The sequence below is a fragment of the Priapulus caudatus genome, unplaced genomic scaffold, assembly GCF_000485595.1.
Source record: "Priapulus caudatus unplaced genomic scaffold, Priapulus_caudatus-5.0.1 Scaffold186, whole genome shotgun sequence".
NCBI lineage: Eukaryota > Metazoa > Priapulida > Priapulimorpha > Priapulimorphida > Priapulidae > Priapulus > Priapulus caudatus.
The window spans coordinates 39,044-64,899 of NW_014577247.1; the positions used below are offsets into that span (position 1 = coordinate 39,044).

Here is a 25,856-nt window from a genome sequence, read left to right on the forward strand (position 1 = left end):
TCCACCTTGCTGCAGTTGGTGCTGCCACTAGCCATAACAATAAACTACATCACTACAATGGTGAAACAACATTGGCATTGGGTCATCACATTAACAGCCGTATATATATAACTTCGAAATTTTAACAACTAAAACAGTGTAAACTACAATTTGCCCCCGGACGACGGCGTGGTAATAACTGTGGCAAAACGATGATGATGATGCCGAATTGTGGCCTAGATTATGGAATTTTCATCACCATCCACGATGTTAACGTGACGCTTGACATTTGGATTAACGTCAGCGAACGCACGGCGTGTTAGCACGAAGGGGTATCTGCACACAAACCATCCATCATGTCTGTCACGAGAGTGAGAGAAAGCAACTCGGCCATCTGGCAGTGACGATATAACTACAAAGAATATAGTGCGGCATTGCACGGATTGGCAAAAAGACAGTACACGTTCTTGATCTACTTGGTAGCCTATCGTTTCCACACTAGGACCTTATACCTACGCACGGGACGTCTACCCAAGTGAATACTGAACACATGTACATCAATAAATACATCTCAATGATATATATATATATATATATATATATATATATATATATATATATATATATATATATATATATATATTCACACACACACGTATGTGTGGGCACGGCGCATACACCATACGCATCCTACAAATCTCTAGTCACTACTACCACTCTACGCTATAATCACATTGTCACAATAATTGGCTTCCTAACTTCCAAACGGTTATTATGGTTACATTACTTATCGACCACTAGATGGCGCTGGCTACACTGTGCAGTCACACGCGATATCATGCTACGAACGCGTCTATACTTGGTGGAGAGTGCAGCAAGTCGATATGACAGTACTGGCGACGTTGATGCTTCGCGTTCTCTGTCGGGCAGCACCTGCGATGATGAGGCACCTGGCAGCACTACTAATGCACTGGGAGCAGCACGCAACGACTATGACTGAAGCAACCAATTGTCACCTCCGCGATGCTCGTCGGCGCGTGATGCGAAGGTAGCCACTTTGTTAATTTTCACGATGCCTCCCTCGCATACATGACTGGCCTACGTTGATTGACAAAACGCATTCACTCTGATCACCTACACGCTTTCACGCAATCTTCTAACGTGTCCGACTCGCTCACTCACCCACGACAGGGAGGCAGCCCCGGCCGAATCGACAAAGAAGCATTAGCAAGCTTCGGAGGAACAACCTCTAGGGGGCGCTGCCAACAACAAATGTGCACGCGAACACATTGGATCGGTGGAATACTGCGGCCCTGCCCATCACATGCATGCACGACTCTACGCTCTACAGAGTGCTCGCGAATAAAATGCAAACAGGACTACGACGACAACCAATACACGTATTGCTATCACGGCCGCTACGCACGACTAACGTATATATACTAGCTGCATAGATGTGTACACACTGTGTTCGCTAGACACGAGATGCGAGGCCCCACGCCGCGAGCGTGCGCACCGAACATACCGCTGGAATTAGGCATAGTAGGGTGCATTCGGGCTCACGGCGTTGGCACTCGCGCCACCGGACATCCTGACGACGAACCACAGCATCGAAATAAAAAAACGTGACAGCAGCAGCGGCAGCGCTACAGTGTAATGGCTAACTGGACACATTATTGCTTACGCGTGTAGACACAATACCGCAGCATTACGCGCGGTCGACATAAAATCGCACCATTTGGCTGCGTCACGAGATCCGAGCGCGCCGTTTTCACACCCACATACCAGCAGTGGCCATGACGTTACACTGCAGTGGATGAGATAGCTTGCTCCTAGATCGTGGAAGATTCTGAACGCTTTAAGAGCAGAGAGTAATGGTAAATGCAAACAAGAACAGATTCTTCCCTCAGATGAAGAAAAGTACAACTAATGCGTGGTCATACTAAAGGTAACGATAGTCGTCTGAAGACTAGGGCGAAATTAACTCGGTAACAAAAGATAAACCGATGAGATTGCTTTCCCTGGTCGGAAAAAGGAGCTGCCTTTCATAGACACTAAAACATACGAGAGTGTCGAATGATCGCCAGCTCTCACCACCTGTGCAGGGGATAGCTGCTGCAAGTCTGTAGGAAATTGTACTTTCTCGATCGCATTCGCACTAGGGGTCACGACTGCCAATAACGATCACTCAGAACCGCCTGATCGAATTTACATCACCACAAAATTTAGTGTCCATAAGTTTATTCAAACGTGGTGGCGAATGTACTTTCTCTCTCTTCAAAGAAATGAGATCATTGACTCTCCATCTGGTTGTTGTAAATTTCTTGAGAGAAACAGAAATTTACTAGGCGTTTAAGAATGCATACATAAGAGCTCGCTCTAACCAATATGCACACCGAGATTTAAAAAACATCACATGACCTATAACCATGACTGCTCCATTCCAATTAATAAGTCCTTAATCCGATTACATAGCAACCTTCTTGGTGTGATACTATAAACATTTTTTCTAATTTCAAGTTATTGCTTAGTTTGTCAGGGATTTCCCATGGTGGACAATGCCATGTACATTGACACAGAAATTGAAACAGGTACCTATCATAGGTTACCATCCACAATTACTGAAACACAACACGCCAATTGCCCCGAAATTCGACCAAAACTAAAATACATCGATTCCCAAAAATCATAATTACATATTAAATAACGTCAAAGAATGCTCGACGAATGAAATGTTTGTAAAACATAATATCAATAGAACAAACAAAACGTGTATAAGTGAGGTTCTTCGATGAGATGGCAACTTTGTGGTTATAGGTGCGCAGTCACACAATGCCAGTCATGTACATTGCCACCAGACACCACAGCCAAACATAAACGACTAGATCACATTGAACCGTAAACTCAAACATAAAAAATAAACTGCTAATCTTCAGACTCTCTTCTCGCGAGACACCTTCCACTGCTCGGCATCACTAAATAATTATTGCGATCATCACAACTTGCATTCGGAATGTTACAATACAAATTTCCATTGGATGCACGTGGGAGAGAACATCTCCTGCACTGTGACAGTTTGGTGGTAACTTCTCTGCTCAGAGAAGATCGGCCATTTCGATTTACATTTTAGCACTGTACAGCAGAGAATATGCACCCACCACGAGCACCCACTATCGTACATTGGAACTTCAGCTGGGCACGCTTCGTTTAACAGTCACGCAGGCATCTGCGAGTGAAGTGTCAAACGGGCATGCCACGCCTCAGAAGTCAATAAATGGTACAACAAAATTCACAGCTCTCGGCAACCCAACTCCTAAGTAAATGACATCCTCAAGTGAATTCCGTTTGCCCTGTTCCTTTAGCCTAATATGCGGGTTGCTGATAGTTCCCCTCCCCGGCCCCTGCACCCCCACCCATTCCCCCCATCCCCCCACCCATGCCTCCCATACCACCACCCATTCCACCTGTGGTTCCGCCCATACCCCCACCCATCCCACCTGCTGTTCCACCCATACCCCCACCCATTCCACCAGCTGGTCTACTTCCGAAAGGTTGCTCTTGGTACGGAGTCTGGGAGTCACCTACACCGGGATAGGCAGAGGAGGCAGGTGCTGCCCCCTGCTGTGGGCTGGTGCCCCAGGCGTCCTGGTCGTACCCGGGCATGAAGGTGGCGCTGACTCCCTCGCGGAAACGCTTGACAGCGAAGAACGTCATTCCAGCCTGCAGGCGTAACAGCTCGCCATTATCAGGTCGCTCTATTGTTTACCCGCATACTTGAAAGTGCCAGATGGCTTCTGCTATTCGCTGCCATCCCACGCATACACTGAAACTCTATCATTTCTTACATTCTCTGAACTGAGTGCTTTCTCTTCGACAAATTACAAACTCTACTACTAGCACAACTAAGCAAAACATGTCTCGATTGTCACACAAAAAAGAACACATCTTCTATGCAAAGAACATTGCTTGAAATCCGATATATTGTGTAAAATATCAATTATGATATTACTTACCCAAGTAAATATGGAAAAGAAACAGAATGTTATTGCACCCTGCACACCATTCCGGCCAGATCCATCTCTTGGTAGGTTCTCCACAACGGAACGGCTCCAAGCGTTTGTCAGGTAACAGAAGCAGATGAACCACATGAAGGTCCACAGCCCTAAAACACAGTCAAACTTGGGTTAGCATTCTCCTGGATAAAACATACACCTGTATACAGTCGCACCCGAGTTAACAACAACCTCAACAGAGTATACACTATACACCCACAGGAAGTCACACCTATGTTAGCACGCATGTCTATAAAACATACACTTGTACACAGGCAAACCTGTATTTTAGTTCTTGAACTTTTTGCATTTACAACATGTATAGACTCTTTTTTGACCAGCCAGTGCAAATAGGATTTATAATAATCTAAAGTGGTAAAATTGACAAATCACTCCAGTATAAGCATAGGAGCATAGGAGCTATAGGACATGAAAACTACACATACAATCCACAGTGAGAAATATTTGCAAAGTACTGCTGATAAATATATTACTTTTATGTAATAATGTCTGTGAAGCGATTGCTTCAGATAGGGTTAATAAGGAATACATCTGGCAAGTACTGCTATGTAATAATTGCATGGAAATGATCATCAGAGATATAATTCCTTTGACAATTAATTGCTGTCTACCCATTTCTATCTGGTAAAATTTTTCGTTACAAATACAATGCATATCTCACAAGCCAGCATACAAATTTGCAATAAACTGAATTAGAAAATGCATACCAGAGATGCCCATGTCAGCAATTACAATGTGTTTCCTTGTCTTGATGCTGGACAGGTTTTCGAAGATCACGTCAGAGACAAGAAACAGTATGAGGCCGAGGAAAGCAATGACGCCAACCGCGACCCCGAAAGAACAGGCGTTTGAGTCATGGTTGTATTGACACCATGTGTAGCCTTCCTTATCTGTGTACCACGCCTGTGATGAGATGCAGCCAAACACGATGATGGAAAACAGCTGAAAATAGACGCAATGTGGATTGTTATGCCCTGTCAACCTACACTACAGGCTATAAAAACGTGTTGCAGTCAAAAGAGCTACCTTCCTTATAGCTCTAGTACTATAGCCCGCTTACATTAACTGCCGCTGGGCTATAGAACGACCCATAGGGCATGTGATGGACCAACTTATTCCCGATTATATCCGGCTATAAAACGTTCCTGGCTAAATAAGCAGTCGAAGGCAATAATGCCTCTTAATCCAAGTAAATATGTTTTAAGTTATAGCCCGCCTACTAAAATTGAACCTCTAAAGTTATCGTTGCAATGGTATACTTGCGGTATTTCTGTGAACAACATTCGATTTGCGAACTTCAAACGGCCATTTCTGGTGGCGCTGCAGCCAGCGCCAGTCAGCGGAACTATGTATTCGCACGTGAGAGGTGGCGGTGGTTGGGTGGTTGTTGACAAAAAACATTGTTGTTGTCAAGTAACAAATTAAGCGATCAAAGAGATTGTAATATTAGTTTGTCATGAAAGATGAACAAATTACTATTATTAATTTGTTACTTGACAACAACAATGTTTTTGTCCACAAACAACACAACCCGCCCACCCTCCACGTGCGAAATACATAGTTCCCGCTGACGCTGGAGTAAGTGGTCCCGAGCATTCGTAATGCTGATGCTATAGCCCAGCGGCAGTTAATGTAAGCGGGCTATAGTACTAGAGCTACCTTCCTTAGTACCTAGTCGAATCTGACTACGACTCGAGTATAGGTTGGTTTGTAACGCGAAAAACTATGTCGAAGAAGCAATGAAGTGAGCCTAAATTAACTGCAGCTGTTTCATATTTGGTCATGGCACCTCGTTTACAGTTTAGTCTAACGTTTAATCAATGACACTAAATGAAAATTACGTGCTGGCGGCGAAGGAAGGGCTATTCTATTTCTAAGCCTAACGCAGCGTGAAGAAGCCCTAACGAACGTTAACGAATTGTTACGTTCTGCATACCGTTCAATTCCTTTACAAACAATCGAATTTACAATTTTGAGCTAGCATATAAACTGATAGGTCAACTTACAACGATACTAGCCTCAGTATCACACGTGGCTTTTTTATACCCTAAGAGGGTCAATGCCTTGTATGGCTTTACCAGCTCCGTACGCCCGTCCGTCCATCTTTGGAAAATCAGTGCATCACGCGGATATGTAATCGATTCTCAGCTGACGTCAGGCGTATGCGCGTAGAGAAATCATCATGACAATCACGTGACTTTTAGCACAATATCTCTGGTATCCATGTACCCAGGTAGTCTCTGCTTAGTCTTTTTTTCGTGTTCAGTAATCTGTAATGTGTTTTTAATATTACTATCATGCAAGAATACTGTTGTGTGGTGTCGACTGACTATGATGCAAAATCAATTGCATAAAATTCGTTATAAAATACTTTGCCATATAATATACATCGCCATCAAATAAACTAAAAATGTCTAAATATAATTTGTCCTCCACACGCCTTTTCAGAGAATGGCAACTAAACTATATAAACCTTTTTTTGCTTTGAAGCCATCTATTTTTCATGTTATCCTCATCATATCACACATATGTATTATTGGTCCTAGTAACGATCGACACAATAAAAAAATGTTTTTTTACATGTTCGCCTCGGATATTTATGGACGTTCATCTTTGTAAAGCCATAATAGTAAAGCAAACTTTTCCAGCCATAAATTATAGGAAACAAATCTGTTTGACTGATTTCTATCCTCGTCTAAGTATTTTGAGATGTTTTGTCATACTTTTTCATTTATGCCTAGCTACTAGTACTAAAACTGGCAGACTTTTTCTGTAAATTGTAATCGCCAGTGTTGCTTCAAATTTTTAATCGACGTCAGACTATCTGCTTCTTTGTTATAGCCTAGTATTAGACAAGCAAGGATATTTCTACATTATGTTGAAATCTATGGTTTGCACGTAAAAGTTAAGAGTAGCCACCAGGTGGCAACGAAAGCATGTTAAACGCGTAACGCTCATTTCAATTGGTTAAATTCTTCTGCGGCTAATCCAATGTGATTTACCGATGTATAATGTTTAGGCTCTGTAGGTAAACATGGATTCTGGAGATAATGAATAAATGTTGTGGGATCCAGCAGCATTAATTTACATGGTTTGTTCAATAATTTCCTGGCTTGAAGTTATCACAGTGTTTACTCATCGATCTACCATGAAGAAGCATTTTATAAAAGTTAAGCATTTGCCGACAACGTTGGACGGTAAGTTTTATTATTTCTTTACTCCGTTGCTAGGCTTAGTCGTGCGTTATGTCGAACAATCCACAGCCTGTGCACAGGCACTTGGGCCGTTTCAATAATAAAAATGAGTGTTAATAAGCCTACAACTTGTCAGTACTAGACCTGGCAGTATTCATAGTTTGATTTGACCTAATAACTTCACTTCAATACCGTCCAAACACCGCTGCCAAGACACATTCCTATAGCGCGCACGCCATTGGCATTGGCATTGTGCACAAATACACAGTAGAGATAGAGTGACACAGTACTCAGTAGGGTACACAGTAGGATACAGTAGGTAGTAGGGAGACTCTATCCTACTGTGTATTTGTGCACGCTATAGGAATGTGTGTTGCGAGCGTGTATTGGAGCGTATTGATTCTCGAAGTGAAGTTATTAGGTCAAATCAAACTATGAATACTGCCAGGTCTAGTACTGACAAGTTGTAGGCTTATTAACCATCATTTTATTATTGAAACGGCCCAAGTGCCTGTGGAACAATCTTTATAAATACACTCATAAATTATGGCGCATAATCTTGGGAAGTGTAAACAACCGGATCCGGTGTCGGAGTCCTGAAAACTAAACAACGGCTCTCTTCCTGCTATTGGCTAATTTGGTCACTTAATTTATTTTATTTTTATATATTTGGCTAATTTTATTATATTTAGAATTAGGATAGGGTTAGGGTTAGCGTTAGGGTTAGGTCTATATCCAAAAGTTTGAAGATTGAAGATTGAAGATTGAAAAACAGTTTATTTGTGCATAAGACATACATAAATACAGAAGTACATCGTTATAAAAAGAAATAATTACATGTAGAAGTACAATTTTAATCAGTTTAAGCACCGGGAGTGGCGAAGACACTTAAGTCATCTAGTCTGCCACCCCCTAGAGTAGATTTAAACGTAAAGCAGCCGCCTGAATAACATAAGGTAATGAAGAAAGCAGTAAAGCAAGCAGTTTATAAATCAAAGGAGAAAAAGTGTAGGAAACAAATATGTAATGAACAAAAATACAAGTAATATAGAATGAGCAAGAAGATACTGTACACTTTAAGGATTATGCAAGATCATCAAGTTAAAATATCAACAACTCAACATAAATTGATCAAATTAATAACATAAAATCAATAGCAGGAACGAAGCAATATTTCGTAGAAAAAACAAACAAAAAGACTTTTTCAGATATATATGTAAGCATAGCAAAATTATCACAGTAGATGCATTATTATTAAATCCATAATAAAGGAAATCATATATGTACAGGAAGGTTTGCGTACAAAAATACGTAGGTTAGTGAAAAAAACACGTGACAAAAATAAATAAATAATTAATATAAAAATTATATAACAATATAAATAAACAAATCAGTGAAAATGATAACTTAATTACTGAGAGCACAATAACCACATCACAGTCACTGTACAAATACAGGTGACTCCAGTCTAGATAATAATATGGAGACAAGACAAAAAACAATTTGCGATTTAGATGTTTATCGTTAAATCGTTAAAACGAATTTTATGGTTTATATAATAATATAAATAAACAAATCAGTGAAAAGGATCCACTAGGTGTTACACGTAGTGTTGTAATAAAACTATTTCTATAAGCGAATTTGAACCTTGAGAAGGGTAGGTTTTAGCCTCATCTGACATAGTCAGATGCAGCTTGTAGAATTGCATGAGCGTGCGGCCGTCTGTCCGCTCGTGCGTGCGGTGCCGGGTGGCGTCCGTCAACAGTTGGGCACAAATCTAAAACGGCTCGACGTATGGATTCGAAAGTCGGGACGTGGGGCGGTAATCCGAAAACGATGGGAGTCGCAGCTGGGGGGTCAAAGGTCAAAGGTCAAGAGGTGTAAATGAAGGGGAATATTCCCTCCTTAACAAGGTATAAGAGGAAATGCAGAATTGCGGCACAAATCTAAACGGCTCGACTAGGCTCGTGATAGTCGGTTTACAGTCATCATGTAGGAAAAAGCCACCACTGTTCCGAAAATTGGAGGTCACCAGGTCAAAGGTCAATGGGGCACAGGGCAGATTTTAGACATTTTCTGCAGGACATCGTCTGATGGAGCGATTGAAAAACTTTTTGCTTCAGCGGGGACCTAGCATTTTTATGGCTTTATTGAAAGGACCATGAAATGTTATTTCTGCTGACATGCGAAGAGTAAGTGTCAATAACCTTTGACCCTCAAGAGCGCCGGGCTGTGTAAGACAGGATTTTTACGTTAAGAAAGAATTTGACTGCCGCGGTTTGCTGGTAGAATCTATACATGCCTGATGTATGAGGCTACAATGTCACAGTGAAAGTTTAAAAGGCTAAATTTGGTTGAAGAAGGCTTATGGTCCCGAAACGTATAATTTCTATGGCATTCTGTACTGTCAGTGTGTTACATGTAACTTATGCCATATGCCACTGCCAGTGCATGTGGTGGTGGTACTGTGTAGTTTTTGCCTGCGTTAATTAGTTACAGGTGGCAGCTCTCTATTTCAGCCTGTAGGCTTGCGTAGGTAAATGGATGAGTGCTTACCTATTCTGTCTTGCAAATAGTTGTTGCTACTACGTACGATGGGAGCTTCCATCTTTAATCTGAAGACACTTAAATGTACGCGCCATCTCGTGGCAACTTTCATAACGATCCCAGCGAACATTTCTTTGAGAAGGTTACTGATACCATCCCTGTGCCTTCCACTGTTTCGACGTGTATGTGAACACATTTGGGACTAACAGGGTTTACTAGAATCCCACCACTCCACCACAGAGTCACCGCAGTAGACGTTAGATGAGCGCTGTCGCTCCGCGGCACTTGTTACATATGTTGTAATAACATGAAAATCAATCCGTTGATTTTTTATAGGGATTCATGTATAGAAAAAACCTATATATCCATAATATAACATCTAAACAAGTCGAGCACTTGTATGCAGTGTGCGACATGTGGGTATGACCTTGATGTGTTACCACTAAATTATTTTATAGTTTATATTTCTCAAACAAGAAATCTTGGGAATGAACTAATGAGTTTGAATCACACGTTAGTCAATAATTCAAGCATTCTACTACAGTTAGTTGCTCATTTGGGGGTGTGACTGTGAGGCACACTCACCACACTCAAGGCCACCCACTCCTCAAAAGTTAAAAGTAGAAACTATCTGGCTGTTCAAATATTATCAGGAGTAAGATAATATAGGTTGCCCCTCCTGATATTATCTGGTTAATTTATTGATTTGATTGCTTATGAATATTTAAGTGGCAAGGTGATTGTGAGGTTGTCTACCGGTATCACAGTTCATAGCTATAGCTGGAAGTAACTAACTAGTTATAGTGCTCAAGCACCTGTTATCTGCTTTTATTTGATGTTCTAAAACAGTTTGGGTCGCATGCTTCCTGGGTGTGAACATGGAAACTGGGTGGCACTCGTTTCCTCATCAAGAAGTTCATAGCTGCTTGCATATCCTATAGGTGTAACCTCTGTACATCATGCGCTTGGCTAGATGACCCATCGGCATGTTCTCGTTTTTCATACTATAACAGAAACTTGGTAATGTCTTGCGAACTGGATGTTTTATATCTGGAAAATAATATTTAAACTGTTTAGCTGCATGTGTTCAAGAGTCCATAATAGAGATCTCTGTTACTGATCGGTGTATCGGTTACTGATGTAAGTCTACACTGATGTAAACTATAGAGGCCAGTTTAGACATGCTGGTGTACGTTACAAATGTGGCTAATGTGCATTTCTAGTTTGAACATTCTCCAACATTCTTTGTTGTACTCCATGGCCACCTGTGCTGGTAATTAATCATTTATTGATAAGGCCATCGATTTTTTACGTGTATGCTTGTTCCGAGATCAGTCAAGTAATTCATCACGGGGATAAATCAATTTAATTTTTTTTCAAACTCGTGTCTTTGATGTCTATGCATTAGCCGCGTCTGCTCTTGGGACTGAAAATTCATACTCACACTGAAAAACTGAAAATTGAGTTGCGATATTTTGTTTTGTGTTGATACACGAAACAGTGGTTGCATATCAATATCGGTGTGTGTGCGTGCGTGCGTGCGTGCGTGCGTGCGTGTGTGTGTGTGTATGGAGCTCAAGACTGCAGTACGTGCCTACAGTAAGTATATATAGTACTTAAGGTCACTTAAGTTACTTAGTGTACGCCCACAGCAGTGTTATCAAGGGAAAAACCGATATTCTTCAGTGTTAACCGGCGGGCAACTACACATGCAGTAAATCGTAGTAAGAAACGAGCTTCGCCTTGAGGCGGTTTCACGGCTGGAACTTTCATAATGCCTATTAATGAAAATGTACACAACCCGGGAGCTGTCGTTGCACGGCGGCAACGTAACAGGTTGCTGCGTCTCCTTGACCTTGCAGACGACAGTAGTTTTACCGCCTGGCATTCGCGTGCAAATTCAGAGTAGATGGTCCTGATGGACTACCCCGCCAATCTCAGTTTACAGTAAATATTTCGACTCTCATCATCCTTATAGGGTCTGTATGATCTTGATGTCGTAACAGTGTTTGTTTAAACGTTTTTTCAAATACCGTTTTTAGAGACTGAGTGCAAGGTGCTGGAATGTATTTGAACAAACGAGGAAACCAAATAGAACGAAAGAACGAATCGAAATCTGTTAGGCCGAATGACGTCACTACACGAACTATCACTATGTGAAATTGCATGCGTTCGTTGCTCTTATAGAGAGTCAAGGTGGCGTTTGTGTTTTTGCTAGAACAAAAGCTTTGTCCACGGTTTACTCGTGAGACTAAATCTGTTGGGGGAAAAACTTTCGCTAAGTGTGCTCTAATTTCTTAGCATCAAACTTTGTCATGCCGGATGTCTATACTGACTGACACACATTCCGATAGAATGTTGCTAGGATGCGATTGCGTTATGCGCCACGCAGAGTTCACTCTTTACACACGATTGCCTCTTCTGTAGAGACTTAATTTCATTTCAAAATCGCTCCTCAGAAGTGTGCGCGCACGTGAAAGCGAGCGTGTTCGGTGACCCACTTACATACGCGTACCTGTTCGATAGAATCAACAGGAGATGTCGGCGTTACGTCTATTTAGAGAAAGATTTAACTTTTGCACGACGTAGTTATGTAACACAGGCGACAGAACTTTATGTAGGTGATTTTAGAAATCCCGCATTTATAGCTGAAAGGGTAGAACCCGCACGGTGCTAATATTCTTCATACTTGCGAACTAACGATGGGCAGATTTATGGAGTATTCATAGTGAATTCATATTAATACTAGTAGTAATAATAATAAAAACAACAACATAAGTGTAGGCGCCCCCATACTGCGCCGCCATACTGGACGTCATAAAGTGTATTTGCACCGTCTAACGTTTAATCAATGACACTAAATGAAAATTACGTGCTGGGCGAAGGAAGGGCTATTCTATTTCTAAGCCTAACCGAGCGTGAAGAAGCCCTAACGAACGGTTAACGAATTGTTTACGTTCTGCATACCGGTTCAATTCCTTTACAAACAATCGAATTTTACAATTTTGAGCTAGCATATAAACTGATAGGTCAACTTACCAACGATACTAGCCTCAGTATCACACGTGGCTTTTTTATAACCCTAAGAGGGTCAATGCCTTGTATGGCTTTACCAGCTCCGTACGCCCGTCCGTCCATCTTTGGAAAATCAGTGCATCACGGGATATGTAATCGATTCTCAGCTGACGTCAGGCGTATGCGCGTAGAGAAATCATCATGACAATCACGTGACTTTTAGCACAATATCTCTGGTATCCATGTTACCCAGGTAGTCTCTGCTTAGTCTTTTTCGTGTTCCAGTAATCTGTAGATGTGTTTTTAATATTACTATCATGCAAGAATACTGTTGTGTGGTGTCGACGTGACTATGATGCAAAATCAATTGCATAAAATTCGTTATAAAATACTTTGCCATATAATATACATCGCCATCAAATAAACTAAAAATGTCTAAATATAATTTGTCCTCACACGCCTTTTCAGAGAATGGCAACTAAACTATATAAACCTTTTTTTGCTTTGAAGCCATCTTATTTTCATGTTATCCTCATCATATCACACATATGTATTATTGGTCCTAGTAACGATCGACACAATAAAAAAATGTTTTTTTACATGTTCGCCTCGGATATTTATGGACGTTTATCTTTGTAAAGCCATAATAGTAAAGCAAACTTTTCCAGCCATAAATTATAGGAACAAATCTGTTTGACTGATTTCTATCCTCGTCTAAGTATTGTTGAGATGTTTTGTCATACTGTTTCATTTATGCCTAGCTACTAGTACTAAAACTGGCAGACTTTTTCTGTAAATTGTAATCCGCAGTGTTGCTTCAAATTTTTAATCGACGTCAGACTATCTGCTTCTTTGTTATAGCCTAGTATTAGACAAGCAAGGATATTCTACATTATGTTGAAATCTATGGTTTGCACGTAAAAGTTAAGAGTAGCCACCAGGTGGCAACGAAAGCATGTTAAACGCGTAACGCTCATTTCAATTGGTTAAATTCTTCTGCGGCTAATCCAATGTGATTTACCGATGTATAATGTTTAGGCTCTGTAGGTAAACATGGATTCTGGAGATAATGAATAATGTTGTGGGATCCAGCAGCATTAATTTAACATGGTTTGTTCAATAATTTCCTGGCTTTGAAGTTATTTCACAGTGTTTACTCATCGATCTACCATGAAGAAGCATTTTATAAAAGTTAAGCAGTTTGCCGACAACGTTGGACGGTAAGTTTTATTATTTCTTTACTCCGTTGCTAGGCTTAGTCGTGCGTTATGTCGAACAATCCACAGCCTGTGGCACAGGCACTTGGGCCGTTTCAATAATAAAATGATGGTTAATAAGCCTACAACTTGTCAGTACTAGACCTGGCAGTATTCATAGTTTGATTTGACCTAATAACTTCACTTCAATACCGTCCAATACACCGCTGCAAGACACATTCCTATAGCGCGCACGCCATTGGCATTGGCATTGTGCACAAATACACAGTAGGATAGAGTGACACAGTACTCAGTAGGGTACACAGTAGGATACAGTAGGTAGTAGGGAGACTCTATCCTACTGTGTATTTGTGCACGCTATAGGAATGTGTGTTGCAGCGGTGTATTGGACGGTATTGATTCTCGAAGTGAAGTTATTAGGTCAAATCAAACTATGAATACTGCCAGGTCTAGTACTGACAAGTTGTAGGCTTATTAACCATCATTTTATTATTGAAACGGCCCAAGTGCCTGTGGAACAATCTTTATAAATACACTCATAAATTATGGCGGCATAATCTTGGGAAGTGTAAACAACCGGATCCGGTGTCGGAGTCCTGAAAACTAAACAACCGGCTCTCTTCTCTGATTGGCTAATTTTGTCACTTATTTATTTTATTTTTTATTATTTTTGGCTAATTTTATTATATTTTAGAATTAGGGATAGGGTTAGGGTTAGCGTTAGGGTTAGGGTCTATATCCAAAAGTTTGAAGATTGAAGATTGAAGATTGAAAACAGTTTATTTGTGCATAAGACATACATAAATACAGAGTACATCGTTATAAAAGAAATAATTACATGTAGAAGTACAATTTTAATCAGTTTAAGCACGGGAGTGGCGAAGGACACTTAAGTCATCTAGTCTGCCACCCCCTAGAGTAGATTAAACGTAAAGCAGCCGCTGAATAACATAATGGTAATGAAGAAGCAGTAAAGCAAGCAGTTTATAAATCAAAGGAGAAAAAGTGTAGGAAACAAATATGTAATGAACAAAATATACAATGAATATAGAATGAGCAAGAAGATACTGTACACTTTAAGGATTATGCAAGATCATCAAGTTAAAATATCAACAACTCAACATAAATTGATCAAATTAATAACATAAAATCAATAGCAGGAACGAAGCAATATTGCGTAGGACAAAACAAAACAAAAGACTTTTTCACATATATATGTAAGCATAGCGAAATTATCACAGTAGATGCATTATTATTAAATCCATAATAAAGGAAATCATATATGTACAAAAAGGTTTGCGTACAGAAATACGTAGGTTAGTGAAAACAAAAAACAAACACGTGACAAAAATAAATAAATAATTAATACAAAAATTATATAACAATATAAATAAACAAATCCGTGAAAATGATAACTTAATCACTGAGAGCACAATAACCACATCACAGTCACTGTACAAATACCGGTTGACTCCAGTCTAGATAATATATGGAGACAAGACAAAAAACAATTTGTACGATTAACGATGTATCGTAAAGTCTCGTAAAACGAATTTAGGCGTTTAATATAAAATAAATAACAAAATCAGTGAAAGATCCACTATGTGTACACGATAGGTTGTAAAAATATTTCTTAAAGCGAATTTGAACCGCTGAAAGGGTCGTTGTAGCCACGACATATCAAGATGCAGCTTGTAGAAGCATGACGGCGTCCGTCTGTCCGTCCGTGCTGCGTGCGTCCGTCAACAGTTGGCACAAAACAAACGCCGACGTATGGATCGAAGAGCGGACTGGGGGAATCCGAAAACGAGTTGGGATGTCCAGCTGGGAGGTCAAAGTCAAAGCAAGAGTTAAATGAAGGGAAATACCCTCTAAACCAAAGGTCCACCACACGCAGCCAAATGCAGATTGCCGCCACCCAAATCTCACAACGTCCGACCTAGGCTCGAAAGTCCGGTACAGCATCCATGTAGAAAAAGCCAGACCACGGCCGAAATGGAGTCACAGGTCAAAGTCCAAGGGCACAGGCAGATTTAGACATTATCGAGGAACATGCTCTGATCGACGCGATTGAAAAACGTTTTCTTCACGCGGTGACCGCTAGCCATTCATCCGGCTATCTGAAAGGACCATAAATGTTACTTTCTGCTGACATACGAGCCAGTAAGTCGTCAACATAACCTCTGGACCCTCAAACGGAGGCGTCAAACATGCACTGTCGTACTGTAGACAAGAATTGACTGCCGCTTCGCCATAATAGCAATCTATCACACTGCTCGACTGTACAGGCGCACAATCACAGTGAAATTTTAAAAGACTAAATTGTGAAGAAGGTGCTACGTTCCCGAAATCGTAAATTCTATGCATGCGTATGTCAAGCTGGTACATGTAAGCGTCGCGCACGCCAGTGAGTGCAGTGGTGGGTCGGATGTTGCCTGCTTTAATCTAGTTACAGTGGCGCATTCTCTATTCGAGCTGTAGCTTGCGTAGGGTAAATGATTACATGCTCTACGCTATTGTCTGCAAATAGTGTTGCTACTACTACCCCCACGATGGAGGCTCCATCTTAATCGAAGACACTAAATTACGCGCCATCGTGCAACTTGCATACGATCCACGAACAATTCTTTGAGAAGGTACGATACCATCCCTGTGCTATCCACTGTTTCAACTTATCGTAACAACATTGGACCTAACAGGGTTTACTAGAACCCACCAACTCCACACAGATCACCGCAATAACGTAATAAGCGCTGTCGCTCCGCGCAGCTTGTTACATATGGTAAAACATAAAAATCATCCGTATTTATAGATTCATGTATAGAAAAAACCAATATCCAAAATAAACATCTAAACAAGTTCGAGCAACTGTATGCAGGTGCGACATGGGTAGACCGAGGTTACCACAAATTTATTTATAGTTTATATCTTCTCAAACAACGAACTGGAATAACATATGACATTGAATCACACTTAGTTCAAAAATTCCAAGCATTCTACTACAGTTATTGCTCATTTGGGGGTGTGACTGGAGGCACACTACACCACACATCAGCCACCACCTCATAAAGTAAAAGTAGCAACTATCTGCTGTCAAAATATTATCAGGAGTAAGATAAAAAAGGTTCCTCCTGAGATATCTGGTTAATTATTGATGATGCTTATGAAACTTAAGTGTCAAAGGAGATGGAGGTTGTCGACCGTACAACATTCATAGCTATAGCGAAGTAACAATAGTTATAGGCTCAAACACCTGTTATCCTGCATTTACATTTGATTTCAAAACAGTTTGGTCGCATGCTTCCTGGTTGAACAGAAACTGGGTGGCACTCGTTTCCCATCAAGAAGTCATAGCGCTTCATATCCTATAGTGTTAACCTCGACATCATGCGCTTTGGCTCAGAACCCATCGCATGTTCTCGTTTTCATAACTATAACAGAAACTTGAAATGTCGGCGAACGATTTAATCGAAAAATAGTCAACGTTAGAAATGCATTGTCAAATCCAAATAAGAATCGGTACGATCCGTGATACGTACGATAAGCACACTAGAAACAAGAGGCCAGATTAGACATGCTGGTACGACAAATGTGCTAAGTGCAATTCTAATGTTAACATCCCAACATTCTTGTGTAACTCCATGGCCACCTGTGCTGGTAATTAATCATTATTAAAGCCACGATTTTTACGTGATGCTTGTTCGAATCAGTCAAGTAATCATCACGGGATAAATCAATTAATTTTTTCAAACTCGTGCTTGAGTCTAGCAGACCCGCAGTCTGCTCATTGGGAACTGAAAATCATACTCACACGAAAAACGAAAAATGAGTTGCGATATTGTTTGTTTGAACACAAACAGTTGCATACAATACGGGTGTCGTGCGTGCGTGCGGCGTTCGTGCGTGTTGTGTGTGTTAGGAGCTCAGACTGCAGTACGTGCCTACAGTAAGTATATATGGTACTTAAGCACTAAAAGTACTTAGTGACCCCACACAAGTTTACAAGAAAAACGATATTCTCAGGTTAACCGCGGCAACTACACATGCATAAATCGTATAAGAAACGACGCTTCGCCTCAGGCGGTCACGGCGGAACTTTCATAAAGCCTATTAATGAAAATGTACTACAACCCGTAGCTGTCGTTCCACACGGCGCAACGTAACAGTGCTGCGTTCCTGACCTGCAGACCACAGTATTTTACCGCCTGGCAATTCGCGGCAAAATTCCAGAGAAGGACGATGGACTTACACCGCCAATCCGTTTAACAGTAATACGACTCTCATCATCCTATAAGGGTCATGTAGAAATCTGATGTCGATAAACAGGTTTGGTAAACGTTTTTCAAAACCGTTAGAGACCGAGTGCAAGGTGCTGAATGTACTGAACAAACGAAGGAAACCAATAGAACGAAAAGGAACGAACGAAATCTTAGGCGAATTACTCACACACGAACTATCACTATTGAAATTGCCAATCGTGCGTGCATCTTATAGAGAAAGTCAAGTGCGTTGTTTTTGACTAGAACAAAACTTGTCCACGTTTACTCGAGGGGGGCGGGGGAGAACTAAAATTGTGTGGGAAAAAACTTTCGCTAAATGTGCTCTACTCTAGCCATCAAACTTGTCAGCCGGAGCATACTGGAACTGACAACTCCCAATCCGATAGAAGTTGCAGGATGCAAAAAGCTATCGCACGCAGATTCACTCTTACACACGATTGCTCTCTAGAGACTAATCATTTCAAAACGCTCCCAGAATGGCGCGCACGGAAAGCGAGCGGTCGGTGACTCCACGTTACATACGACGAGCTGTTCATAAGAATCAACAGGAGACGTCGGCGTTACGCTAATTAGAGAAAGATTTAACTTTTGCACGACGTATATGTAACACAGGCGACAGAACGTTATGTAGGTGATTTAGAAATCCGCATTAATACGTTGAAAGGGTAGAACCCGCACGTGCAATACTCATGACTTCGAACTAAACAGGCAGATTTAAGGTATCATAGTAGAATCAATTAAAACAGATAATAAAAAAAACAAAACAACATAATGTGCTAGTTATGCTTTTTTGGTAAATCCTGTCGTTATCAAATTTATACATCAGATCTATGATAAAAGTAGTCTAGTACAGCCTGTATGTAAGATGGCAATTCCAGAAATAAATAAATAAATAAAAATAAAAATAAAACAGCAATGATGATAATGATAACAATAATAATAATAACATTAATTAAAATAATAATAATAATAATAATAATAATAATAATAATAATAACAGTAATAGCATAATGTGCAGGATATGCGAACGCAAACACAGATAAGCTGATTAGCGCTTTCTTGCGTTAGCCTTTCATTCCTCCAAGACCTGATAGTGAATTTCTGCGCCTTAAAAAGTCGTATGACCTAAAAACACATAATATGCCGGCGGCCGCCTCTCTCGCCACGCGACCAACAGACAGGCGTCTGCGTTGTTACCGCCTCCTGCCTCCACGACCGACAGCCAGTCGGCAGAAGGACTTCTTGTCTCTCCCTCTCCGCTTGTGGATCAGTCGGCTCTGCTGTTGCAACAAAGACGAGCATTCGATCGCAGCCGATTCGTGGCTCAGCAACTAGGGTGCAGGTTTAATTGGCGGTGACTCGACGGTGCGATATTCTGTGCCTCCTCTACTCTATAGATCCCGTGTCGTCGCCAACCGTCGGCTCACAGGCCGTGCGTCGTCGTCGCCAGTTTCAGTCTACTCACTTATAGTGGTTATAGTGGCTTTAGACTGTGGTCCGGACATAGCAAGTGTATGAAATCTGCGAGTGTCTTAGCTTCAGTCTACTGGTTTATAGTGATTTCAAACTGTGGTCTGGACATAGCAAGTGTATGAAGTCTACGAGTTTCTTAGTTTCAGTGTATTTTCTGTAATTCAGTAACTCTTCACGTTGCGTGGATCCCGCGGATCTCGATCGCTGGATCTATCGTCTTTGTTTGCTGGTAAACTATATTCGTGGACGTGGAAAGCTGTAGATGTTAGCCGCTGTACATGCGTATAACAGCAGAAGATGTCTTGATATGAGTTTAGGAGACGCATGTTGGTTGTATTTGGACCAGCGGTCGATAGTATCACGCGTGTGTCCACAGTTCGTTGAAAAGACGAGATTGGCAGCACTTGAGTGGAGCAACATAAAGTGAGATCTACATAGTGCGTTGAGAACATTTTAACGCGCTTCCCAGCAATGAAGAATAAAACGTCAACGTGGGACAGACTTTGGAACAGGTAAAAGTACATTTATATATTTACTTAGTTACTGTCCACATCATTCCGTGTCGTGTAAACGTCAGAATGAATGCATACACTCGTGTAAGAACAAAAAACACAAAAAATCGTCTTGATGTGTCCTTGAATGGCAGAGTGGTGGCATCTTTTTATATTTCTGTGCTGGAGTAATAAAAAACTGCCGAAATAAACCATTTAAAATTTTGGTTTATTACCGTTTTGTAACAATCGTAGTAAAATGTATCGAGACCCACAGCAAGGATATTGAATTCATCCGTCGTTCTATTGAGACGGCGTGCTTTCAATAGAAATAATAACAATAATTATGGAGAAAATAAATGGAACGGCCTTCAGCTTTGAAAAAAACAACAACAATTGTACCGTCACACACAAAAAATAGAATATGGGCTTAAAACCCGTCCCGTGTCCGTTTGGCAAACATGATCGTAATGCGAAATCGCACGCGAAGCTGCGCAAATGTTGCTGCAGGTAACAGTCCCGTATTTTACGACATGTGTAGCAGACGTTTAGTATCTCAGCCTCGGCGCGCTAGATAAATGTTTATGGAGCATCGTATTACGGTGAATAGCTTATAGGTGGTTGTAATGACGGGCCGTTTATAGGCGCGGATAGTATAACCATGCGATTGTACCGCCCCGACTTTGCGGCACGTTGTGTCCCAATGCACACCCGAATGTAAAGACGTTGTCAGGTGTGCGTGCGTGTGTCACTCACTCTATGGCTGGGGAAGATCGTTTCACCCACGCCCAGCGTCGACAGGTTAAGGATTGCCTAGCATAATATAAAACTATATGGCTCAGTATACTTTATTGCGGAGGTAATTTCGTTAGTGATCTATCAAACCAAACCTTTTTGTCATTGACCTCGCGCGCACGCTCACGAGGGTGAGCAGTCGTGGGAGACATTCGTCGTCTTTTCTCTGCACACTGGCGAACTTTCATGCCCGCCACGCTCATTTGCCTGCTGCTGCTAATGGCAGTAGTAAATCGGAGCTACTGGGTCAAATTGTTGTTAGCGTTTCTCCTAAATTGTCGATTCGTAGCTGGTCGGTGGCGTAGGCGTGAGCGCCACAGGCGTAGAGGTGAGAGTGCATGGGGGCGTGTCATCGACTTTTAATATGACCTATATCTATATATATATATATATATATATATATATGATATAATGTGTAGTTCGAGCGACGCATGCTAATTGTTACGCCTTAGTAAATAGCTTTTGGCATTGCACTTTACCTGTTGTGCGAGGAGGTCTGAGGTTACAGTGCCTGTCGAGTTGGCTCGGTCCCAATATACAACATACTGTGAGTTATCAATGATCATGTCATCAATCATCGATGCAGCTAGTCGCAGCAATCCCTGTTACAAGAAGCAGTGTTGTACGATACGTTTTCGCGATTGATTCCCCTGCGTGGAAACGCCCAGGAGCTCGTATAGCCTGTTGATTCGACAACATTCCAGTTTAGTTTGTTCGTGTCAGCGAAGACATCCAACCGTTCCACACACACGCACTCACGCACGCACGCACGCACGCACGCACACACGCACGCACACACGCACACACACACACACACACACACACACACACACACACACACACACATACCTAATAAAGAGTTTCATCGATATCACCCGCATGCATCATAGCATCGCGTATATTGGATGCTCGTGAAGTCAGGTGTGCACAGTGAGTGAGTGCCTGAGAGCGTACGTATGTATGCATGTAGATGCGGTACAGCGTTATGCGTGCACCGCGTGGCAAATCTAACAGCAGGATGCGAGTAAGCAATTCTGTTTTCTCCTTTCGTTGCTGTGCAGCGCATACAAAAACGAGTTTACGATGTGCACGCGTGCCTACACATACGCCCACGCAGTCACGCGCACGCGCGCGCACGGCACAGACACACACACACACACACACACACACACACACACACACACACACACACACACACACACGAGAGAGAGAGAGAGAGAGAGAGAGAGAGAGAGAGAGCGAGAGCGAGAGAGACGCACGCACGCACGCACGCACGCACACGCGTGTGCGCGCTCTTCCCTAAACCTGTACTCGCGGGCAAACAGAGAGAGAGAAAGAGATTTTATGTGCATTAGTAGTCACGTTTCGTACCGGATTTTCTAGAGAGGTACTGTTTGACATTCCTTTTAAATCGCATACCCGTCACATGTCTAGCATATGAACTTGAAAACAATTAGAGTATCGGCTGTCCGGCCTGTCGCACGGTTCCTACATAGGTGATAAGCGTTAAAAAACCTGCAGGCAGTAACAATCTTACTGTGGAATTGTATGCGGAAGTTTCTTCTACAAGCCTTTAACAACTTTCTGTCTCGATGCCAACTAGTTTCTTACGCGTATACGACGTGCATGGAGATTTGACGTACAGTGATATTATAGGAATAAATGAGTCAGAAACGCGAATATTAGCTCGACATTGACGACGTTTTAATAATTATATTACATTGATCGTAGGGGGATACACGGTCTCTGCGTATCTTATTGCAAGATTAGTCTCTATCTAGCTTCATGTCTTAAGAGTGTGGCCGTGAATCTATTTCGTTTGATCAACTCTGTTATTTGAGTTGTACTGTAGAGACTATGAGGGGGATGTGACAGTGATGTGTTGACAGGCTAAATATTCTACGTCATAGGCATGAATAGAAAATTTTTCTGTTCATGTAGAGGTTATAGCTAAATGGCAGATGATAGAGCGTTGAGTTCTATTTATATAAAGGCCGATACTGCTGGCCTGAGTTCCTCTCTGCCGTATGTAGTAGGAGTTTTATCTTAATACCGGCTACCATCTTAAGGATATTCCATGTGTGTCTACTTGTTCTCAGGCGTAGATGGGTTGATAGGAAACCAACGTTCTAAGTGCTACTGGAGATAATCGGCAGCGCACAACAATAACTTTTTTAAGTTGCTACTGTCAGCGGTCAGATATCCATCCCAGTTTGACATATCGGTGGGTGATTCAATAGGCAGCAGCTTTCTCAGTTTCTCTTTCATGCAGCCTCTTGCTTGGCCAACTTAGCGTGCGTTATTATGGAAACGGCTAGCGTTGTATGCAGATGCAAGGCTTCCGTGCGCTGCCATAGACCTAACGTATACTGCAGGCGGTATAGCCAGTCAGTAGGCACGGTGCTGTAGGAGAAGGTTTTCCGTGTGCATTGATTTTGCAGCTCTCGCAACCTCTAGCTCACCCTGCAGGCAAACCTGACGATTTCCTTTCCTGTTTGAAAGCGCAATCATGCAACCCTCTGACATTTGTGTGTCGTGATCGTAGTTGGGTGTTTACATATGTGATTGGTCGTGATCACGATGGCCGTGAGCGATGTTTCAACGTCGGCGACAGAAAAGAACGCAGGAAATTGTCTCAAACTCCGGCAACGAAATTATCCGGCGTTTTTTTAAATCTTCCAAACTCTGTGTGAACGAGATTGGGGGAGGGGAGGGGAGTGCGTTAACTTATTCCTGCTCAGTAGTAGGCATTGCGTGTCCAAAGCCGATTGCATGCGCGCGGGTCCTCTGTGTCGAATTGCGACAGTATAAATTCCGTGTTGTGCTGGCGGATGGATGGAAATTCTTGCCATGTACCTTGTTACCTTGCGTTACCGTGTACGCATGACCTCTTACAGAGACAGGGCACGTGTACGTGTAAGCGCAAGTGTATGTGTACGTGTGAGTGCATGTGAGAGACACTGAGAGTGTGAGAGCAAGTGCAGTGGAACAGACAACTAGCTAATCACAACGAATATACTTCATCTCAGAAACGCCGCAAACCCTGCCTAGTTACAATCCACTCTTACACACACATATCGTACTATACACCAGCCAAACTTCCACTATATAATGTGTACATAGTGCGTGGAGTGAATCGAGCAGTCTAACAGAGCCGTATCACGTTTGCTCCTCTCTGCACAACTAGCAGCATGCAGGAAGACTCGTACAGCGTGTGCGACCGGATGGATATGTGCACAGATCCAGGTGGCACGACCCTCGTCCAGCCCGAGATTCTCGTCTTCCCGTGTCTAGCTAGTTACTGTCGTATCATGATGAATCGGCGGGAGTGTCGATGACATTAGTAGTGAGGTAAAGCAGCAGTGAAGCTGTGTAGTGCACAGGCACTTGCAGCGTTTCAATAAAATATAATGCTAACTAAATACGAAATCTATTAACTACCAAATTCTTAATGTTTCTATACTCTCTTTTACTTATTATTGCCGACAGTTTCCTGTAAATTCCGTCCAAATCCTACGTCCAACCATACGCTGCCGGCGCCATTGCTTTCGCGGCGCGACTGTTGCACGCTTACACTAATATATATAGTTAGGGCTTAACTAAACGCTTAAACTATATATATTAACGCTTATATATACTTACAAAACATATGTATACTTACGCTTATATATACTTACAAAATATATACGCTTATAAAACTATATATATTAGTGTAAGCGTGCAACAGCCGCCCCGCGAAAGCAATGGCGCCGGCATCGTATGGTTGGACGTAGGATTTGAACGGGATTTACAGGGAACTGTCGGCAATAATAGATGAAGGAGAGTATAGAAACATTAAGAATTTGGTAGTAAATAGATTTCGTATTTAGTTAGCATTATATTTTATTGAAACGCTTCAAGTGCCTGCGGTGTAGTGGATCCATTAATAGCAAGCGGTGGCTAGGCACCCTATACACGTCCTTCGACTACCGCTGCAGCTGTCACCCGCAATATCGTGCTTCCGAGTCGCATTACATCGATTTTTAAATTGGTTGGGTCGAAAATAAATAATATATTGCTACTAGTAGTAGCGATGGAATCGCGTATAGCGTTGACATCACTCGTCAGAAACCAGCACGCTGTTAACCGATGCGGCATCGTGACTTGCAGCGATGACTGTGCGTACGATATCCACGATACGATCATCGTCGCGATTCTGTCGCGATCTGGTCGCCACTTGCCGCGAGCTGTTGAGATCGTGTGCTTTGGATGTGATGTTTTTAACGCTCGTTAGTATCGATGTACGCTATATCGAGAGTGAATAAAATCAACCGTATCTTAATTCAGTCCTGGATGTATGCAATTATGCATATAAGGTACTAGCGGGATACCCGGCGTTGCCCGGTGAAATCAGTGGCGTTACTCAGTTGGTGACCGCTTGGTTGAAAGGAAAATGCCCAAAAAAAGCGAACTATCTATCTATCCATGCATCCATCCATGCATCCATCCATTCATCGCATTCTATGCCATCCCATCCCATCCCATCGCACCGCATCCCACCTCATCCCATCCCATCCCATATTCCATCCCATCCCATCGCATGCCATCTGATCGCATCTCAGGCCATGCCATGCTATCCCATCGCATCGCACCGCATCCCATCCCATCCCATCCCATCCCATCCCATCCCATGCCATGCCATCCCATCGCATGCCATCCCATCCCATCCCATCCCATCCCATCCCATGCCATGCCATCCCATCGCATGCCATCCCATCCCATCCCATCCCATCCCATCCCATGCCATGCCATC

At 42.1% G+C, this 25,856-nt stretch overlaps 2 protein-coding genes across 3 annotated transcripts in view; one reads left to right on the top strand and one right to left on the bottom strand.

The window, feature by feature from the left end:
- Positions 1–1,512: 1,512 nt before the first annotated feature.
- LOC106806918 (synaptogyrin-1-like) lies at positions 1,513–13,001 on the bottom strand. Its single transcript, XM_014809090.1, has 6 exons — positions 12,833–13,001; positions 4,760–4,994; positions 3,993–4,141; positions 3,495–3,699; positions 2,045–2,150; positions 1,513–1,570 (listed from the first exon to the last, which is right to left on the bottom strand). The coding sequence occupies exons 1-6, from the start codon at positions 12,929–12,931 to the stop codon at positions 1,513–1,515; spliced, it is 852 nt and encodes a 283-aa protein (XP_014664576.1). The 5' UTR covers positions 12,932–13,001.
- An 871-nt stretch (positions 13,002–13,872) lies between these two features.
- LOC106806931 (rho GTPase-activating protein 17-like) overlaps positions 13,873–25,856 on the top strand; it is a 29,703-nt gene continuing 17,719 nt past the window's right edge. For both annotated transcript variants that reach the window (XM_014809106.1, XM_014809107.1), the window contains exon 1: positions 13,873–14,028. In XM_014809106.1, the coding sequence (XP_014664592.1) occupies positions 13,979–14,028 (50 nt within the window). In that variant the 5' untranslated portion in view covers positions 13,873–13,978. The remainder of the gene's footprint in view (positions 14,029–25,856) is intronic.

Bases quoted from the DNA above. Each gene is read 5' to 3' on its own strand.
- LOC106806918 (XM_014809090.1), bottom strand. From the start codon at position 12,931: ATGGACGGACGGGCGTACGGAGCTGGTAAAGCCATACAAGGCATTGAC. The intron at 4,995-12,832 runs GTAAGTTGACCT...GTCTATTTTCAG, and splicing joins TACTGAGGCTAGTATCGTTG to CTGTTTTCCATCATCGTGTT. The intron at 4,142-4,759 runs GTATGCATTTTC...ACTGTGTTTTAG, and splicing joins TGCTGACATGGGCATCTCTG to GGCTGTGGACCTTCATGTGG.